This window comes from Balaenoptera physalus (genome assembly GCF_965194825.1).
Source record: "Balaenoptera physalus genome assembly, chromosome: 15".
Lineage (NCBI taxonomy): Eukaryota > Metazoa > Chordata > Mammalia > Artiodactyla > Balaenopteridae > Balaenoptera > Balaenoptera physalus.
This window is the reverse complement of record NC_138894.1, coordinates 28,515,712-28,536,898: the sequence shown is the minus strand read 5'-3', so window position 1 is coordinate 28,536,898 and position 21,187 is coordinate 28,515,712. Positions and strand designations below refer to the sequence as shown.

General features: G+C 39.1%; 1 protein-coding gene across 11 annotated transcripts in view; it reads right to left on the bottom strand.

Moving 5' to 3' along the window:
• Positions 1-11,942: 11,942 nt before the first annotated feature.
• Positions 11,943-21,187, bottom strand: part of EVA1A (eva-1 homolog A, regulator of programmed cell death) — a 97,574-nt gene continuing 88,329 nt past the window's right edge. For all 11 annotated transcript variants that reach the window (XM_082428114.1, XM_082428121.1, XM_082428115.1 and 8 more), the window contains one exon: positions 11,943-20,467. In XM_082428114.1, the coding sequence (XP_082284240.1) occupies positions 20,094-20,467 (374 nt within the window). In that variant the 3' untranslated portion in view covers positions 11,943-20,093. The remainder of the gene's footprint in view (positions 20,468-21,187) is intronic.

Here is a 21,187-nt window from a genome sequence, read left to right as displayed (position 1 = left end):
AGATTCCCACACAGAGGACCAGTGCTGACCAGCACTCACCAGCCCGAGAGGCTTGTCTGCTCACCCGCCAGGTGGGCAGGGGCTGGGAGTTGAGGCTCAGGCTTCGGAGGTCGGATCCCAGGGAGAGGACTGGGGTTGGCGTCGTGAACACAGCCTGAAGGGGTTAGTGCATCACAGCTAGCTGGGAGAGAGTCCGGGGAAAAGTCTGGAGCTGCTGAAGAGGCAAGAGACATTTTCTTGCCTCTTTGTTTCCTGGTGCGCCAGGAGAGGGGATTAAGAGTGCTGCTTAAAGGAGCTCCAGAGACAGGCGTGAGCTGCGGCTATTAGCGCGGACCCCAGAGACTGGTATGAAACGCTAAGGCTGCTGCTGCAGCCACCAAGAATCCTGTGTGCAAGCAAAGGTCACTCTCCACACCTCCCCTCCGGGAGCCTGTGTAGCCAGCCACTGCCAGGGTCCCGTGACCCAGGGACAACTTCCCCGGGAGAACGCATGGTGCGCCTCAGGCTGTTGCAACGTCATGCTGACCTCTGCCACCGCAGGCTCGCCCTGCATCCGTACCCCTCCCTCCCCCCACCTGAGTGAGCCAGAGCCCCCGAGTAAGCTGATCCTTTAACCCCGTCCTGTCTGAGGAAGAACAGACGCCCTCAGGCGACCTACACGCAGAGGCAGGGTCAAAACCAAAGCTGAACCCCATGAGCTGTGCGAACAAAGAAGAGAAAGGGAAATTTCTCCCAGCAGCCTCAGAAGCAGCGGATTAAAGCTCCACAATCAACTTGATGTACCCTGCCTCTGTGGAATACCTGAATAGACAACAAATCATCCCAAATTGAGGAGGTGGATTTTGGGAGCAAAATATATTATTTTTTCCCCTTTTACTCTTTTTGTGAGTGTGTATGTGTATGCTTCTGTGTGAGATTTTGTCTGTATAGCTTTGCTTTCACCATTTGTCCTAGGGTTCTGTCAGTCTGGGGTTTTTTTCTTTTTTCTTTTTTTCTTTACTTTTTACTTAAAAAAATTTTTTTTTTAATAACTTTATTTTATTTTATCTTACTTTATTTTATTTTATCCTCTTTCTTTCTTAATTTATATTTTTTCTCCCTTATATTCTGAGCCATGTGGAGGACAGGCTCTTGGTGCTCCAGCCAGGCATCAGGGCTGTGCCACTGAGGTGGGAGAGCCAACTCCAGGACACTGGTCCACAAGAGACCTCCCAGCTCCACGTAATATCAAACGGCAAAAATCTCCCAGAGATCTCCATCTCAACACCAAGACCCAGCTTCACTCAATGACCAGCAAGCTACAGTGCTGGACACCATCTGCCAAACAACTAGCAAGACAGGAACACAGCCCCATCCATTAGCAAAGAGGCTGCCTAAAATCAAAATAAGGCCACAGACACCACAAAACACACCACCAGACGTGGACCTGCCCACCAGAAGGACAAGATCCAGCCTCATCCACCGGAACACAGGCACTAGTCAACTCCACCAGGAAACCTACACAACCCACTGAACCAACCTTAGCCACTGGGGACAGACACCAAAAACAATGGGAACTACGAACCTGCAGCCTGCGAATAGGAGACCCTAAACACAGTAAGATAAGCAAAATGAAAAGACAGAAAAACACACAGCAGATGAAGGAGCAAGGTAAAAACCCACGAGACCTAACAAATGAAGAGGAAATAGGCAGTCTACCTGAAAAAGAAATCAGAATAATGATAGTAAAGATGATCCAAAATCTTGGAAATAGAATAGACAAAATGCAAGAAACATTTAACAAGAACCTAGAAGAACTAAAGAGGAAACAAGCAATGATGAACAACACAATAAATGAAATTAAAAATACTCTAGATGGGATCAATAGCAGAATAACTGAGGCAGAAGAACGAATAAGTGACCTGGAAGATAAAATAGTGGAAATAATTACTGCAGAGCAGAATAAAGAAAAAAGAATGAAAAGAACTGAGGACAGTCTCAGAAACCTCTGAGACAACATTAAATGCACCAACATTCGAATTATAGGGGTCCCAGAAGAAGAAGAGAAAAAGAAAGGGACTGAGAAAATATTTGAAGAGATTATAGTTGAAAACTTCCTTAATATGGGAAAGGAAATAATTAATCAAGTCCAGGAAGTACAGAGAGTCCCATACACGATAAATTCAAGGGGAAACACGCCAAGAAACATATTAATCCAAACTATCAAAAAATAAATACAAAGAAAACATATTACAAGAAGCAAGGGAAAACAACAAATAACACACAAGGAAATCCCCATAAGTTTAACAGCTGATCTTTCAGCAGAAACTCTGCAAGCCAGAAGGGAGTGGCAGGACATATTTAAAGTGATGAAGGAGAAAAACCTACAACCAAGATTACTCTACCCAGCAAGGATCTCATTCAGATTTGATGGAGAAATTAAAACCTTTACAGACAAGCAAAAGCTGAGAGAGTTCAGCACAACCAAACCAGCATTACAACAAATGATAAAGGAACTTCTCTAGGGAGGAAACACAAGAGAAGAAAAAGACTTACAATAACAAACCCAAAACAATTAAGAAAATGGGAATAGGAACATACATATTGATAATTACCTTAAATGTAAATGGAATAAATGCTCCCACCAAAAGACGCAGACTGACTGAATGGATACAAAAACAAGACCCTTATATATGCTGTCTACAAGAGACCCACTTCAGACCTAGGGACACATACAGACTGAAAGTGAGGGGATGGAAAAAGATATTCCATGCAAATGGAAATCAAAAGAAAGCTGGAGTAGCAATTCTCATATCAGACAAAATAGACTTTCAAATAAAGACTATTACAAGAGACAAAGAAGGACACTATATAATGATCAAGGGATCGATCCAAGAGGAAGGTATAACAATTGTAAATATTTATGCACCCAACATAGGAGCACCTCAATATATAAGGCAAATACTAACAGCCATAAAAGGGGAAATCGACAGCAACACAATCATAGTAGGGGACTTTAACACCCCACTTTCACCAACTGACAGATCATCCAAAATGAAAATAAATAAGGAAACACAAGCTTTAAATGATACATTAAACAAGATGAACTTAATTGATATTTATAGGACATTCCGCCCAAAAACAACAGAATACACATTTTTCTCAAGTGCTCATGGAACATTCTCCAGGATAGATCATATCTTGGGTCACAAATCAAGCCTTGGTAAGTTTAAGAAAATTGAAATCGTATCAAGTATCTTTTCCGACCACAACGCTATGAGACTAGATATCAATTACAGGAAAAGATGTGTAAAAAATACAAACACGTGGAGGCTACACAATACACTACTTAATAACGAAGTGATCACTGAAGAAATCAAAGGGGAAATCAAAAAATACCTAGAAACAAATGACAATGGATATACAACGACCCAAAACCTATGGGATGCAGCAAAAGCAGTGCTAAGAGGGAAGTTTATAGCAATACAAGCCTACCTCAAGAAACAGGAAACATCTCGAATAAACAACCTAACCTTGCACCTAAAGCAATTAGAGAAAGAAGAACAAAAATACCCCAAAGCCAGCAAAAGGAAAGAAATCATAAAGATCAGGTCAGAAATAAATGAAAAAGAAATGAAGGAAACAATAGCAAAAATCAATGAAACTAAAAGTTGGTTGTTTGAGAAGATAAACAAAATTGATAAACCATTAGCCAGACTCATCAAGAGAAAAAGGGAGAAGACTCAAATCAATAGAATTAGAAATGAAAAAGGAGAAGTAACCACTGACACTGCAGAAATACGAAATATCATGAGAGATTACTACAAGCAACTCTATGCCAATAAAATGGACAACTGGAAGAAATGGACAGATTCTTAGAAATGCACAAACTGCCGAGACTGAACCAGGAAGAAATAGAAAATATGAACAGACCAATCACAAGCACTGAAATTGAAACTGTGATTAAAAACCTTCCAACAAACAAAAGCCCAGGACCAGATGGCTTCACAGGTGTATTCTATCAAACATTTAGAGAAGAGCTAACACCTATCCTTCTCAAACTCTTCCAAATTATTGCAGAGGGAGGCACACTCCCCAACTCATTCTACGAGGCCACCATCACCCTGATACCAAAACCAGACAAAGATGTCACAGAGAAAGAAAACTACAGGCCAATATCACTGACGAACATAGATGCAAAAATCCTCAACAAAATACTAGCAAACAGAATCCAACAGCACATTAAAAGGATCATACACCATGGTCAAGTGGGGTTTACTCCAGGAATGCAAGGATTCTTCAATATACGCAAATCAATCAACGTGATACACCATATTAACAAATTGAAGGAGAAAAACCATATGATCATCTCAATAGATGCAGAGAAAGCTTTCGACAAAATTCAACACCCATTTATGATAAAAGCCCTGCAGAAAGTATGCATAGAGAGAACTTTCCTCAACATAATAAAGACCATATATGACAAACCCACAGCCAACATTGTCCTCAATGGTGAAAAACTGAAATCATTTCCAATAAGATCAGGAACAAGACAAGGTTGCCCACTCTCACCACTATTATTCAACATTGTTTTGGAAGTGTTAGCCACAGCAATCAGAGAAGAAAAAGAAATAAAAGGAATCCAAATCGGAAAAGAAGAAGTAAAGCTATCACTGTTTGCGGATGACATGATAGTATACATAGAGAATCCTAAAGATGCTACCAGAAAACTACTAGAGCTAATCAATGAATTTGGTAAAGTAGCAGGATACAAATTTAATATACAGAAATCTCTGGCATTCTTATACATAAATGATGAAAAATCTGAAAGTGAAATTAAGAAAACACTCCCATTTACCACTTCAACAAAAAGAATAAAACATCTAGGAATAAACCTACTTAAGGAGACAAAAGACCTGTATGCAGAAAATTATAAGACACTGATGAAAGAAATTAAAGATGATACAAATAGATGGAGAGATATACCATGTTCTTGGATTGGAAGAATCAACATTGTGAATTGACTCTACTACCCAAAGCAATCTACAGATTCAATGCAATGCCTATGTAACTACCACTGACATTTTTCACAGAACTAGAACAAAAAATTTCACAATTTGTATGGAAACACAAAAGACCCCGAATAGCCAAAGCAACCTTGAGAACGAAAAATGGAGGTGGGGGGATTCAGGCTCCCTGACTTCAGACTATATTACAAAGCTACAGTAATCAAGACAGTTTGGTACTGGAACAAAAACAGAAATATAGATCACTGGAACAGGATAGAAAGCCCAGAGATATACCCACACACATATGGTCACCTTATCTTTGATAAAGGAGGCAAGCATATACAGTGGAGAAAAGACAGCCTCTTCAATAAGTGGTGCTGGGAAAATTGGACAGGTACATTTAAAAGTATGGAATTAGTACACTCCCTAACACCATACCCAAAAATAAACTCAAAATGGATTAAAGACCTAAGTGTAAGGCCAGACACTATCAAACTCTCAGAGGAAAACATAGGCAGAACACTCTATGACATAAATCACAGCAAGATCCTTTTTGACCCAGCTCCTAGAGAAATGGAAATAAAATCAAAAATAAACAATTGGGACCTAATGAAACTTAAAAGCTTTTGCACAGCAAAGGAAACCATAAACAAGACCGAAAGACAACCCTCAGAATGGGAGAAAATATTTGCAAATGAAGCAGCTGACAAAGGATTAATCTCCAAAATTTACAAGCAGGTCACGCAGCTCAATAACAAAAAAACAAAAACCCAATCCAAAAATGGGCAGAAGACCTAAATAGACATTTCTCCAAAGAAGATATACAGATTGCCATCAAACACATGAAAGAATGCTCAACATCATTCATCATTAGAGGAATGCAAATCAAACCTACAATGTGATATCATCTCACACTGGTCAGAATGGCCATCATCAAAAAATCTAGAAACAATAAATGCTGGACAGGGTGTGGAGAAAAAGGAACATTCTTGCACTGTTGGTGGGAATGTAAATTGATACAGCCACTGTGGAGAACAGTATGGAGGTTCCTTAAAGAGCTAAAAATAGAACTACCATACGACCCAGCAGTCCCACTACTGGCCATACACCCTGAGAAAACCATAATTCAAAAACAGTCATGTACCAAAATGTTCATTGCAGCTCTATTTCCAATAGCCAGGACATGGAAGCAACCTAAGTGTCCATCATCGGATGAATGGATAAAGAAGATGTGGCACATATATACAATGGAATATTACTCAGCCATAAAAAGAAACAAAATGGATTTATTTGTAGTGAGGTGGATGGAGTTAGAGTGTGTCATACAGAGTGAAGTAAGTCAGAAAGGGAAAAACAAATATAGTATGCTAACACATATATATGGAATCTAAGGGAAAAAAAAAAAGAGGTCATGAAGAACCTAGTGGCAAGACGGGAATAAAGACACAGATCTACTAGAGAATGGACTTGAGGATATGGGGAGGGGGAAGGGTAAGCTGTGACAAAGTGAGAGAGTGGCATGGACATATATACACTACCAAACATAAAATAGATAGCTAGTGGAAAGCAGCCGCATAGCACAGGGAGATCAGCTAGGTGGTTTGTGACCACCTAGAGGGGTGGGATAGGGAGAGTGGGAGGGAGGGAGATGCAAGAGGGAAGAGATTTGGGAACATATGTATATGTATAGCTGATTCACTTTGTTATAAAGCAGAAACTAACACACCATTGTAAAGCAATTATACTCCAATAAAGATGTTTAAAAAAAAGAAAGAAAATCATTAAGGAAACAGTGATCTTAAATGACACAATAGACCAACTGGATTTAACAGATATGTACAGGATATTCAATCAAAAAACAGCATAATACATATTCTTTTCAAATGCACACCTTCTCCACGGTAGATCACATGCTAGGCCACAAAAAATTTTCAACAAATTTAAAAGGATAGAAATTATATCAAACATTTTTTTGAACCAAAATGGTATAAAACTGGAAATCAATTACAGAAAGAGAAATGGGTAAAAACAAACATGTGGAGACTAAACATGCTACTAAAAAACCAATGGGTCAATGAAAAAATCAAAGAGGAATTCAGAAAATACCTTGAGACAAATGAAAATGGAAACACGACTACCCAAACCTATGAGATGCAGCAAAAGAAGCCCTAAGAGGGAAGTTTATGGCAAAATCTATGGGATGCCACAAAATCAGTTCTAAGAGGGAAGTGTATGGCAATTCAGGCTTTCCTCTAAAAACAAGAAACATCTCAAGTAAACAACCTAACCTATCACTTAAAGGAATTAGAAAAAGGAAAAAAAAAAGCCAAAGGGCAAAGTCAGCAGAAGGAAAGAAATAATAAATATCAGAAAGGAAATAGAGATCAAAAAATAAAAGACCAATGAAACCAAGAGCTGGTTTCTGGAAAAGATAAACAAAGTTGATAAACCTCTAGCCAGTTTCACCAAGAAGAAAATAGAAGACTCAAAACAATAAGAAATGAGAGAAAAGAAATAATGACTAATACCACAGAGATATAAAAAAATCATAAGAGAATACTAAGAACAGTTATAGGCCAACAAATTGGACAACCTAGAAGAACTGTACAAATTTCTAGAAATATACAACCAGCCAAGACTGAATCAAGAAGAAACAGACAATTGGAACAGACCAATTGCTACTAGTGAAATTGAATTTGAAGTAATTAAAAAAAAACCTCCCAGCAAACAAAAGTCCAGAACCATATGGCTTCATAGAGCAATTCTACCAAACATATAAGGAAGAACTAGTACCTAACCTTCTCAAACTAGTCTGCAAAATTGAAGAGGCCACCAATACCCTGACACCAAACCAGACAAAGACACTACAAACAAAAAAGAAAAAAAATTACAAGCCAATATCTTTGATGAATATAGATGCAAAAACCCTCAATAAAATATTAGCAAAGCAAATCCAATAATATATAAAAAGGATCATATACGATGATCAAGTGGGATTTATTCCAGGGATGGAATATTCACAATCAATCAATGTAATACACCACAGTAACAAAAGGAAAGATAAAATCACAAGATCATCTCAATAGATACAGAGAAAGCATTTGACAAAATTCAACATCAACTCATGATAAAAACTCTCATCAAAGTTGGTATAGCAGGAACACACCTCAACATAATAAAGTCCATTTATGACAAACTCACAGCTAATATCATACTCAGTGGTAAAATGCTGAAAGCCTTTCTTCTAAATTCATGAACAAAATGCCCAGTCTTGCCACTTCCGTTTAACATAGTATTGGCAGTCCTAGCCATAATAATCAGACAAAAAAAAGAAATAAAAGGCATCCAAATTGGAAGGGAAGAAGTAAAACTGTCACTATTTGCAAATGACATAACACTTTATATAGAGCACCCTAAAGTCTCCACCCCAAAACTATTAGAACTAATAAATGAATTCAGCAATGTCACAGGATACAAGATTAATATACAAAAATCTGTTGCTTTTCTATGCACTAATAATGAACTATCAGAAAGAGAAAGTAAAAAAAAATCCTGTTTAAAATTGCATCCAAAAGAATAAAATACCTAGGAATAAACTCAAACAAGGAGTTTAAAGGCCTATACTCTGAAAACTATAAAACACTGATGAAGGAAATTGAATATGTTACAAGGAAATGAAAGATATCTCATTTTCTTAGATTGGAAGAATTAATTATGTCAAAATTGCCATACTACCCAAAGCAATCCACAGCTACAATGTGATTCCTATCAAAATATCCATGACATTTTCCACAGTATTAGAACAAATAATCCTAAAATTCATGTGGAACCATAAAGACCCCAAATTACCAAAGCAATCTTGAGAAAAAGAACAGAGTTGGAGGTATCATGCTCACAGACTTCAGACTATACTGCATGGTACTGGCACAAAAACAGACATATAGATAAATGGAACAGAATAGAAGGCCCAAGAATAAACCAACACACCTATGGTAAATTAATCTATGACAAAGGGGGCAAGAATATACAATGGAAAAAAGACAGTGGTCTTCAATAAATTGTGCAGGGAAAACTGGACAGCTACATATAAAAGAATAAAATTAGAACACTTCCACACACCACATACAAAAATAAACTCAAAATAGATTAAATACCTAAATGAAAGACCAGAAACCATAAAACTCCCAGAAGAGAACATAGGCAGAACACTCTTTGACATAAATCATAGTAATATTTTTTGGATCTGTCTCCTAAGGCAAAATAAATAAAAGCAAAAATAAACAAATAGGACCTAATTAAATTTAAAAGCTTTGGCACAGCAAAGGAAACCATCAAAAAAAAAATGAAAAGACAACATATGCAATGGGAGAAAATATTTGCAAATGATATGACTGACAAGCAGTTAATATCCAAAATATACAAACAGTTCATACAACTCAATATCAAATAAACCCAAACAACCCAATCAAAAAATGGGCAGAAAATCTGAATAGATATTTTTCCAAAGAAGACACACAGATAGCTAAAAGGCATGTGAAAAGATGCTTGACATCACTAATTATTTGAGAAATGCAAATCAAAACATGAGATATCACCTAACACCTATCAGAATGGCTATCATCAAAAAGTCTACAAATAAATTTTGGAGAGAATGGGGAGAAAAGGGAACACTTGTACACTGTTGGTGGACTGTAAATTGGTGCAGCCACTATGGGAAACAGGATGGTTGTTCCTAAATAAACTAAAAATATGACTACCATATGATCCAGCAATTCCATTCCTGGGTATATATCCAGAAAAAAATGAAAACACTAATTCAAAAAGATACATGCCCCACAATGTTCACAGAAGCACTATTAAAATAGCCAAGATATGGAAGCAACCCAAGAGCCCCTCAACAGATGAATGGATAAAGAAAAGAATAATACTCCATTTTTTATACCTATATATGTGTATATATATATACATATATATATGTATATATATATAAAATGGAGTATTATTCAGCCATAAAGGACAATAAAATTCTGCCACTTGCAGCAATGCAGATGGACCTAGAGAATATTATGTTTAGTGAAATAAGTCAGACAGAGAAAGACAAATACATGTGAGATAGAACTTATATGTGAAATCTAAAAATAATACATAAATGTGTATATATATACATACGTATATGTTGGAATTACATATGCAAAACAAAAACAGACTCACAGATATAGAAAACAAACCAGTGGTTACTAGAGGGGAGAGAAAAGGGAAGAGTGGCAAAGTAGAGGTATGGGATTAAGAGATACAAACTACTATTTGTAAAGTAGGTAAGCAACAAGTATATACTGTATAGTAAAGGGAATTGCAGCCACTAACTTGCAATAACTTTTAATGGAGTATAATCAGTAAAAATACTGAATCACTATGTTGTACACCTGAAACTAATGTAATAATGTAAACCAAGTATACTTCAGTTTTAAAAAAGAGGCAGAATTGCAACCCTCTTCCCCATCTGTTGGCCCCTGCCTCCGCAGGAACTGGGAGGGGTACCTATCTGAGCAAGCTCGCCCCCCCACACAAGCCAAGGCCTGCTTTTGCTGTTCAGACCCCAGCATGCCTGCACGCCACCCCTGCCAGGGCCTCCTGGGAAGTCAGCCTAGGTGCCCCAGCTTGAGATGGGTGTCTGCCAGTGCTGGCAGGGGCTGGGTGCTAAAGTGTGGAGTTAAGAGAGTGGTCCTGGGGAGAGGACAGCTGTTGGCTGCATGGAGACAGCCTGAAGGGATGGGAATGATGAGATTGGCTGCATGGGGACAGCCTGAGGAGACAGAAGTGAGGACCTCAAGAGCTGGGAATGCTCCTGGAGGAAGCGTGGTCTGCCTTGGAAGAGAGGCACCATTGTTGAGTGGCGTGCAAGGGGCAGGGCTGTCATCACAGACTCTCTCCCCACACACCAGCCCCTGCCTCTGTGGGCACTGGGAAGGACTCCCATCAGAGCGAATACACCCCAGTCTGCTGTCCTCTGCCACCATGGGCTCTAGAGGGGGATCCCAGCAGAGTGAGTGCATGCACCCCAGTCGTGGCTGCCTTGTCCCTCCCCTGCCTGAGTGAGCACATGTCCCCCAGTCTGTCACTGCTTCTTGCCCCTCCCACCTAAGTGAACAAGCATGCCCCAGTCAGTCCTGCCTTCACCCCCTATCACCTGGGAGGCAAACAGATACATGAGGGTGACCCACATGCAGAGGTGGGGTCAAAACTAAAGCTGAGCCCCAGGGACTGTGTGACTAAGGAAGAGGAACTGAAATTTCTCCATGCAGCTGCACAAGCTACGGACTAAACCCTCACAGTTGACTTGAGAAACCCAGCATCTGTGGAGCATCTGAATGTACAAAGAGTGCTCCCACAACTGCGACCTGTCTAGCTTTAGCAGCTGTGGACTTTGGGGACAAGTACATGTGAGAGTTGGGCCAGGACAGAGTCTGAGCTGCCCCCAAAGTGGGTCCAGAGACCTACCTAAAGGTCTTGTAAGGTCTCCTGGGGAGACAAGGGTTGGCTGTGGCTCACTGTAGGGGCAAGGACACTGATAGCTGAGGCCCAAGGAAAATTGTTTTTATTTATTTTTTATTTTATTAAAATTTTTTTTCTTAATTTTTATTTTTCTATTTTTTATTTTATTTTATTTTATTTTTGTTGTCTTGTTTGGGTTTTTTGCTTGCTTTCTTCTTTCTGCTATTGTTTTTTTTTTTTGATTATTTTTCTTCTGGTTTTATTTCACTTTTTCTTTTTGGTTTTTATCATTTTTTTGTCATTTTTGTGTGTTTTTTGTTTTCTTTGCTTTTCTTTTTAGTTTGCTTTCTGTTTTTGTTTTATTTTTATTGGTTTGGTTTTTGAGTTCTTTTGTTTGGTTGTTTTCTTGTTTTTTGTTTTCTTTGATTTTTTCATTTGTTTTTTGTTGTTTTTGCGTTTGTATTTTTGTTTTTGTTTGGTTTTGTTTTTATTATTTGTCTTGGGTTTTGTTTGTTTGGTTTCTTTGTTTTGGTTTAGTTTGGTTTTTCTTGTTTGTTTTTGTTATTTGTCTTGGGTTTTGTTCGTCTCTTTGTTTTATTTTCCTTTTTTTTTCTTTTTTTTGGCCATGCCACTTGACTTACAGCATCCTGGTTCCCAGGTTGTGCCTGAGCCCCCAGGGTGGGAGCGCCAAATCCCAGCCCCAGGGAATATTAGTCAGTGTGGTCTCTCCCAGAGGTCCCCATCTCAGCACCAAGATCTGGATCCACTGAACTGCCTGCAGGCTCCAGTGATGGACACCTCAGGCCAAACAACCAGTAAGACAGGATACAGCCCCACCCATCAGGAGACAGGCTGCCTAAATTCATACTAAACTCACAGACACCCCAAAACACACCCCCTGTCATGGCCCTGCCCATCAGAGGGACACGACTCAGCTCCACCCACCAGAGCACAGGCACCAGTTCCCCCCATCAGGGGGTATTACACAAGCCCCTGAACCAACCTCAACCACCAGGAAGCAGACACCAGAAGCAAGAGGAACTATGACCCTCCAGCCTGTGGAAAGGAGACCACAAACACAGTAAGTTAGACAAAATGAGATGACAGTGAAATATATTGCAAACGAAGGAGCAAGGTGAAAACACAAAAAAACAAATAAATGAAGAGGAAGTAGACAATCTACCTGAAAAAGAATTCAGAGTAATGATAATAAAGATGATCCAAGATCTCGGAAATACAATGGAGGTATGGATTGAGATGCTACAAGAAATGTTTAACACAGACATAGAAGAACTAAAAAACAAACAAACGTGATGAACAACACAATAACTAAATGAAAAATGCACTAGAAGGAATCAATAGCAGAATAACTGAGGCAGAAGAATGGATAAGTGACCTGGAAGACAGGATGATGGAAATAATTGCCGAGGAGCAGAATAAAGAAAAAATCAATGAAAAGAAATGAAGACGGGGATTTCCCCGTCCAGTGGTTAAGAATCCGCCTTCCAATGCAGGGGATGCAGGTTTGACCTCTGGTCGGGGACTAGATTCCATATGCCATGGGGCAACTAAGCCCACATGCCACAACTACTGAGCCTGCATGCCACAACTCGAGAGCCAGTGTGCCACAACTACTGAGCCCACATGCTCTGGAGTCCATGAACCACAACTAGAGACCCCGCATGCCACAACTACTCAGCCTGCACATGCTGGAGCCCATGCGCCACAACTAGAGAAGCCCGCACACCACAATGAAGAGCCCGTGTGCCACAATGAAAGATCCCACATGTCACAACTAAGACCTAATGCAGCCAAGTAAATAAATGAATAAATAAATAAATATTTTTTAAAAAAGAAATGAGGACAGTCTCAGAGACCTCTGGGACAACAATAAATGCACCAACATTTGAATTATAGGGATCCCAGAAGAATAGAAAGAGAAAGGGTCTGAGAAAATATTTGAAGCAATTATAGTTGAAAACTCTCCTAACATGGGAAAGGAAACAACCACCCACATCCAGGAAGTGCAGAGAATCCAATACACGATAAACCCAAGAAGAAACATGCAGAGACACATATTAAGCAAACTAAAGAAAGTTACATACAAAGAAAAAATATTAAAAGAAGCAAGGGAAAACAAACAAAAAACATAGAAGGGAATCTCCATAACATTATCAGCTGATTTTTCAGCAGAAACTTTGCAGGCCAGAAGGGAATGGCAAGATATATTTAAAGCGATGAAAGGGGAAAATTTACAACCAAGACTACTCTACCCAACAAAGACCTCATTCAAAGGAGAAATCGAAAGCTTTACAGACAAGCAAAAGTTAAGAGAATACAGCACCACTAAACCAGCTTTACAACAAATGCTAAAGGAACTTCTCTAGGTTGAAAAGACAAAAGAAGAAGAAGACCTACAAAAGCAAACCCAAAACAATTAAGAAAATGGCAATAGGAGCATTCATATCAATAATTACCTTAAATGTAAGTGGATTAAGTGCTCCAACCAAAAGACACAGACTGGCTGAATGGATACAAAAACAAGACCTGTATATATGTTATCTACAAGAAACCCACTTCAGACCTAGGGACACATGCAGACTAAAATTTAGGGGATGGGAAAACGTTACTCCATGCAAATTGAAATCAGAAGAAAGCCGGAATAGCAATATCAGACAAAATAGACTTTAAAATAAAGACTGTTAGAAGAGACAAGGAGGACACTACATAATGATCAAGGGATCAATTCAAGAAGAAGACATAACAATTGTAAACATGTTACTAAATAATCAATGGATCACTGAAGAAATCAAAAAGAAAATCCAAAAACTACCTAGAGACAAATGACAATGAAAACACGACAATCAAAAACCTATGGCATGCAGCAAAAGCAGTTCTAAGAGGGAAGTTATAGCAATACAATTCTACCTCAAGAAACAAGGAAAAAGACTTCCCTGGTGGCACACTGGTTAAGAATCTGCCTGACAATGCAGGGGACATGGGTTTGATCCCTGGTCCAGGAAGATCCCACATGCTGTGGAGCAACTAAGCCTGGGCAACACAACTACTGAGCCTGAATTCTAGAGCCCACAAGCCACAACTACTGAGCCTGTGCACCACAATGACTGAAGCCTGCGTACCTTAGACCCCATGTGCCACAACTACTGAGACCATGTGCTGAAACTACTGAAACCCACGTACACTAGGGCCCACTTGCTGCAACTACTGAGCCCAGGTGCTGCAACTACTGAAGCTTGTGCTCTGCAACAAGAGAAGCAACTGCAATGAGAAGCCCACACACCGCAACAAGGAGTAACTCCCACTCACCACAACTAGAGAAAGCCCGCATGCAGCAACAAAGACCCAACACAGCCAAAAACAAACAAACAAGAAACATTTCAAATAAACAACTATCCTTACACTTAAAGCAACTAAAGAAGAACAATCAAAATCCAAAGTTAGTAGAAGGAAAGAAGTCATAAAGATCAGACCAGAAATAAATGAAATGGAGACAAAGAAAACAATAGCAAAGATCAATGAAACTAAAAGCTGATTCTTTGAGAAGATAAACAAAATTGATAAACCTTTAGCCAGACTCATCAAGAAAAAAAGGGAGAGGATTCAAATTAATGAAATTGGAAATGAAAAAGAAGTTACAATGGACACAACAGAAATACAAAGGATCATAAGATATTACTACAAGCAATAATATGCCAATAAAATGGACAACCTAGAAGAGATGGACAAATTCTTAGAAAGATACAACCTTCCAAGACTGAACCAGGAAGAAATAGAAAATATGAACAGACTAATCACAAGTACTGAAATTGAAACTGTGATTAAAAATCTTCCAAAAGGGACTATCCTGGTGGTCCAGTGGTTAAGAATCTGCCTTCCAATGCAGGGGACGTGGGTTCAATCCCTGGTCAGGGAACTAAGATCCCACATGCCGTGGGGCAACTAAGCCCACACGCCACAACTACTGAGTTCACATGTTTTTCTGCCACAACTAGAAAAGCCCACACACTGCAGCTACTGACCTTGTGCACTCTAGAGCCTGCATACCACAACTAGAGAAGCCCATGTGCCAGAACTAGAGAGAACCCCGTGTGCCACAACAAAGACCCAGCACAGACAAAATTTTAAAAAAAACCTTACAGCAAACAAAAGCCCAGAGCCAGATGGCTTCACAGGAGAGTTCTATCAAACATTTAGAGAAGAGCTAATACCTGTCCTTCTCAAACTCTTCCAAAAAATTGCTGAGGGAGGAAGACTCCCAAGCTCATTCTACGTGGCCACCATAACCCTGATACCAAAAACAGAAAAAGCTATCACAAAAAAGAAAATTATAGGCCAATATCACTGATGAACATAGACACAAAAATCCTCAACAAAATTCTAATAAACCCAATCCAACAACACATTAAAATGATCATACACCATGATCAAGTGGGACGTATCCCAGGGATGCAAGGATTCTTCAATATATGCAAATCAATCATGTGATACACCACATCAACAAATTGAAGAATAAAAACCATATGCAGAAAAAGCTTTTGACAAAATTCAACACCATTTTTGATAAAAAACTCTCCAGAAAGTGGGTATAGAAGAACCTATCTCAACATAAAAAGGCCACATATGACAAACCCACAGGAAACATCATTCTCAATGGTGAAAAACTGAAATCATTTCCTCTAAGATCAGGAACAAGACAAGGATGTCCACTCTCACTGCTTTTATTCAACATAGTTTTGGAAGTCCTAGCCATGGCAATCAGAAAAGAAAAGGAAATAAAAGGAATCTAAGTTGGAAAAGAAGAAGTAAAACTGTCACTGTTTGCAGATAACATGATACTATACATAGAATATCCTAAAGATGCTACCAGAAATCTACTGGAGTTCAGCAATGAATTTGGTAAAGTTGCAGGATACAAAATTTGTACACAGAAGTCTCTTGCATTCCTATACACTAACAGTGAAAGATCAGAAAGAGAGATTAAGGAAACAATCCCATTTACCATTGCATCAAAAAAATAAAATACCTAGGAATAAACCTACCTAAAGAGGCAAAAGACCTGTCCTCAGAAAACACTGATGAAAGTAATCAAAGATGTCACAAACAGATGGATAGATGTACCATGTTCTTGGATTGGAAGAATCAATATTGTGAAAATTACTATACTACTCAAAGCATTCTACAGATTCAGTGCAATCCCTATCAAATTACCAATGGCATTTTCCACAGAATTAGAACAGAAAAATTTTACACTTTGTATGGAAACACAAAGACTCTGAATAGCAAAAACAATCTTGAGAAAGAAGAATGCAGCTGGAGGAATAAGGCTCCCTGATTTCAGACTATACTACAAAACTACAGTCATCAGAACAGTATGGTACTGGAACAAACACAGAATTATAGATCAATGGAACAGGATAGAAAGTCCAGAGATAAACCCATACACCTATGGTCACCTAATCTATGACAAAGGAGGCAAGAATATACAAAGGACAAAAGACAGGCTCTTCAGTAAGTTGTGCTGGGAAAACAGGACAACTACATGTAAAAAAGCGAAATTAGAACACTCCCTAGCACCACACACAAAAATAAACTCAAAATGGATTAAAGACCTAAATGTATGGCCAGATACTATAAAACTCGTAGAGGAAATGTAGGCAGAACACTCTCTGACATAAATCACAGCAAGTTCTTTTTCAATCTACCACCTAGAGTAATGGAAATAAAAACAAAAATAAATAAATGGGACCTAATGAAACCTAAAAGCTTTTGCACAGCAAAGGAAACCATAAACAAAACAAAAAGACAACCCTCAGAATGGGAAAATACATTTGCAAGTGAAGCAACTGACAAGGGATTAATCTCCAAAATATATAAACAGCACATGCATCCCAATATCAAGAAAACAAACAACCCAGTCACAAAATGGGAGGAAGACCTAAATAGATATTTCTCCAAAGAAGACATACAGTGGCCAACAGACACATGAAAAGATGCTCAACATCACTAAGTATTAGAAAAATGCAAATCAAAACTGCAATGAGGTATCACCTCACACTGGTCAGAAAGGCCATCATCAAAAAATCTAGAAACAATAAATGCTGAGAGGGTGTGGAGAAAAGGGAACCCTCCTCACTGTTGGTGGGAATGTAAACTGATACTGCCACTATGAAGAACAGTATGGAGGTTCCTTAAAAAACTAAAAATAGAGCTACTATATGATCCAGCAATCCCTCTCCTGGGCATATATCTGCAGAAAACCATAATTCTAAAGGATACATGCATCCTGTTGTTCATTGCAGCACTATTTACTATAGCCAGGACACGGAAGCAACCTAAATGTTCATCAAGAGAGGAATGGATAAAGATGTAGTACATATATACAATGGAATATTACTCAGCCATAGAAAGGAACAAAATAGTGCCATTTGCAGAGAACTGGATGGACCAGATGATAGACTGTCACACAGAGTGAAGTAGGTCAGAAAGAGAAAAACAAGTATTGTATAATATCATTTATATGTGGAATCTAGAAAAATGGTAGAGATGAATTTATTTGCAAAGCAGAAATAGAGTCACAGATGTAGAGAACAAACTTATGGTTACCAAGCAGGGGAGGAGGGTGGATGAATTGGGAGATTGGGACTGACATATATACACTACTATGTATAAATTAGATAACTAATGAGAACCTACTATATAGCACAGGGAACTCTACTCAGTGGTCTGTGGTGACCTAAATGGGAAGGAAATAAAAAAAAGAGTGGATATATTTATACGTATAACTTATTCTCTTGGTTGTACAGCAAGAAACTAACACAACAGTGTAAAGAAACTATACTCCAATAAAAATTAATTTTAAAAAATAAAAAAATTTAAAAAGTGGCACAAGCCAATATAGATGGTGTTAATCTAAAGCCCAGGGGAATGGGATGATTCCTGCACTTGTTGCCAAGGGACTGAAACCACAAGGGTAAGAACCCAGATTCAGAGAGGCAGATTTAACAAGATTTTTGGCAGTTGTTACTAGCCAATGAGATCACTCAAAAAGGTATAATCAAGCCAGCCATTGAGGGTTTCAAGCAAACTATTGTCCCCTTGGAAAACAGATATCTGTAACCATTCAGTTCTTAAGACAGACTTCCAAGCCCCTATCACAGAGAGTGAGTTCCCAAAGTAATAGAGTGTCCAGCTGAGGAAGTCTCCCAACCATCTTCTCAGGTATGATGACAAAGCCAATGAACAGGGGAAATACAGTAGGAAGACTCTGAAGCATCCAGACAGACTGACTAAGCAACCCACTGCATGGCCAGAGAAGGGATCCGACAGACTGATAGAATGCATTATTGCCGTCTGTCAGGCTGGAGGATGCTGCTTCCTCCTCTGTAACCCATTTCTAAATGTGGTTCAGCCTTGCCCCTCTTCCTTCCTTACCAACTTCCCCTCTCAGTATGAGGCCACCATATTATTTCTAGCCTTAGGTAAGTCTTCTATTCCCCTATCAGCTTAACAATCACTCAACTATACTGTAATCATAACAGAAACATACAGAAATGAAAAGCCCCTAGGGGCCATTTCTCCATTCTCCAGTTTCTCACAATTCTCCAGCTATTTGAAGGGCCTGGCAAAAGACCATACCCACCTATATAAAAGGGCTGCTGTTTAGGGTAAGTGTAACCACAGAAATAAACATAAAACAAAAAAAGATCTTATGTAACATTTATTTTTTATCCCAACTTAATTTTGGCTTTATTCCTATTCTTTTATTAGAAATCCAAACGGGTTTTTTTTAAAAAACAAATTGTTTAAAATCATGATTATCTAGAGTCATAACAAAATTTTCTTCTCTCCAAAAGGGGGGAAAACACAGCTTTTATTCTTGTGCTGCATTTTCAAATGCATGTAGCATTAATTGCATGTTAATATATTCTTTATAAGCTATTTAAAATAAAACGCTTCATCCTTTGAGGTTATTGACATTTTTCTAGTTCACTGACACATCTCCTATAATACATTATTCATTTTCATGAGTGAAGTGGGAACTGTAATAAAAAATAGGATTTTAATCCCTGAGGTTGCCATTGCAACACAAGATTGAAAGAATAGACCTTAAACAATAAGCACTGATCATGCTATCTGGATCAAAATCACCTCCATAGCATGGAGTCATTTAGAAAGTTGCATTTACTGGGTTAAGTTAACCCTGCTCTTCCTAGCCCTCAGCCTGTAATAATATTTCCTTTTGTAAAGAAATAACACATAGCAATGAAGTCTGCAGAAACTTCTGAGATCCTCAGAAATCAAGAGAAACCACAAATTCCATTTCTCTAATCTCCATCCACATTGCTGGAGAGGGTTTTCAGCACCATTCCAAGACCTGGAAAAGTTGATGAACCAACTTGGTTTTTCTACTTCTCCATAAATTTAGTCAAAAGGGAGAAATCAGTCCTCCTGGCTAGAAAATGGGAATGTCCTGCTTATCTCTGCCACCATAACATTAGCAGAGCTGCGTTCAACTCTTTGTGCCCGCCCTCCTTGCAGGACCCTTTTTCTACCAGGCGGCTAACAGCGGGGTGTGGATTCCTGCTCCTGCCCCTAGTAGTAGCGGTTCAGGCTCCTCGTGCCAGGAACCTCGGGCTGGCCATTCATCCAAATCTCCCTGATGATGCGTTCCCGCTCCTCTAGCCGCTGGGCGCGCTCCAGCTCCTCCGCTGAGGTGAAAACGTTCTGGTTCAAAGTCCTCTCGAAGCGACGATGTCTCCTGACTGAGATGTCGGATGCCGCGTAGGAGCTGCCATCCTCGCTGTCGCTGCTGTTGCTGCTGCTTTCTTGGTCCTGCAGGAACTTCTTCTGGGGATGCTGCCGGCAGTCTGTGTGGCAAGAGATCCTCATCACCAAGGCAGCTACGGTGAGGACCAGCCCGATGCACACACCAGAGACAAAGTACAGAGCTGCTCGCTCAGTATTTTCTGGAGGAGGAGGAAGAAGAGAACATTTGAGAGATGACAACTATATATGCAGAGAGCAAATATGACTCCAGCACAGGATGCACGCCTCTCACCAGACCTCAAAGCTTTGATGGTTACAAATATTGCCTTTCCATGTGACAAATTGTATAATGTTTTCAAAATATAATTTTCAACAAATGGTGAATGTGGGTAAAGAGTGTATGGAATTCCCTTACTATTCCTGTAACTTAACTTCAAAATTATTTCAAAATGAAAAGTTAAAAAAAAAGAAAAAATATTATTTAGCATTTACTAGAAGCAAGTAACTGTGCCATTTGCTTATACCAGAAAAATCTGTTTCTGAATTTGCTCCTGCAACCCCTTGAATTACCTTTTAATCATAGTTGTAGGTAACTTCTGAGATGATCCCCCCCACCTCTTGGTATTCATACTCTTATGCAAGCCCTTCCCTCCAAGGGCTGGCCATTGTGGGCTGGACCTAGTGACTTACTTCTAACAAAAGTGATGGATGACTCAAGATCAGGTAACCTAAGACTGACTTCCAACTTACTCATGCTCTCTCTTTAACTTACTCACTTGCTTGCTCTGATGCAGTCAGTTCCCATGCTATGATCTGTGCTACAGAGAGGCCTGTATAGCGAGGAACTAAGTGTGGCCTCTAACAGCCTTCAAAGCTTGGAAGTGTATGGATATGTTTTGTGTAGTTTAAAGTTTATTTTG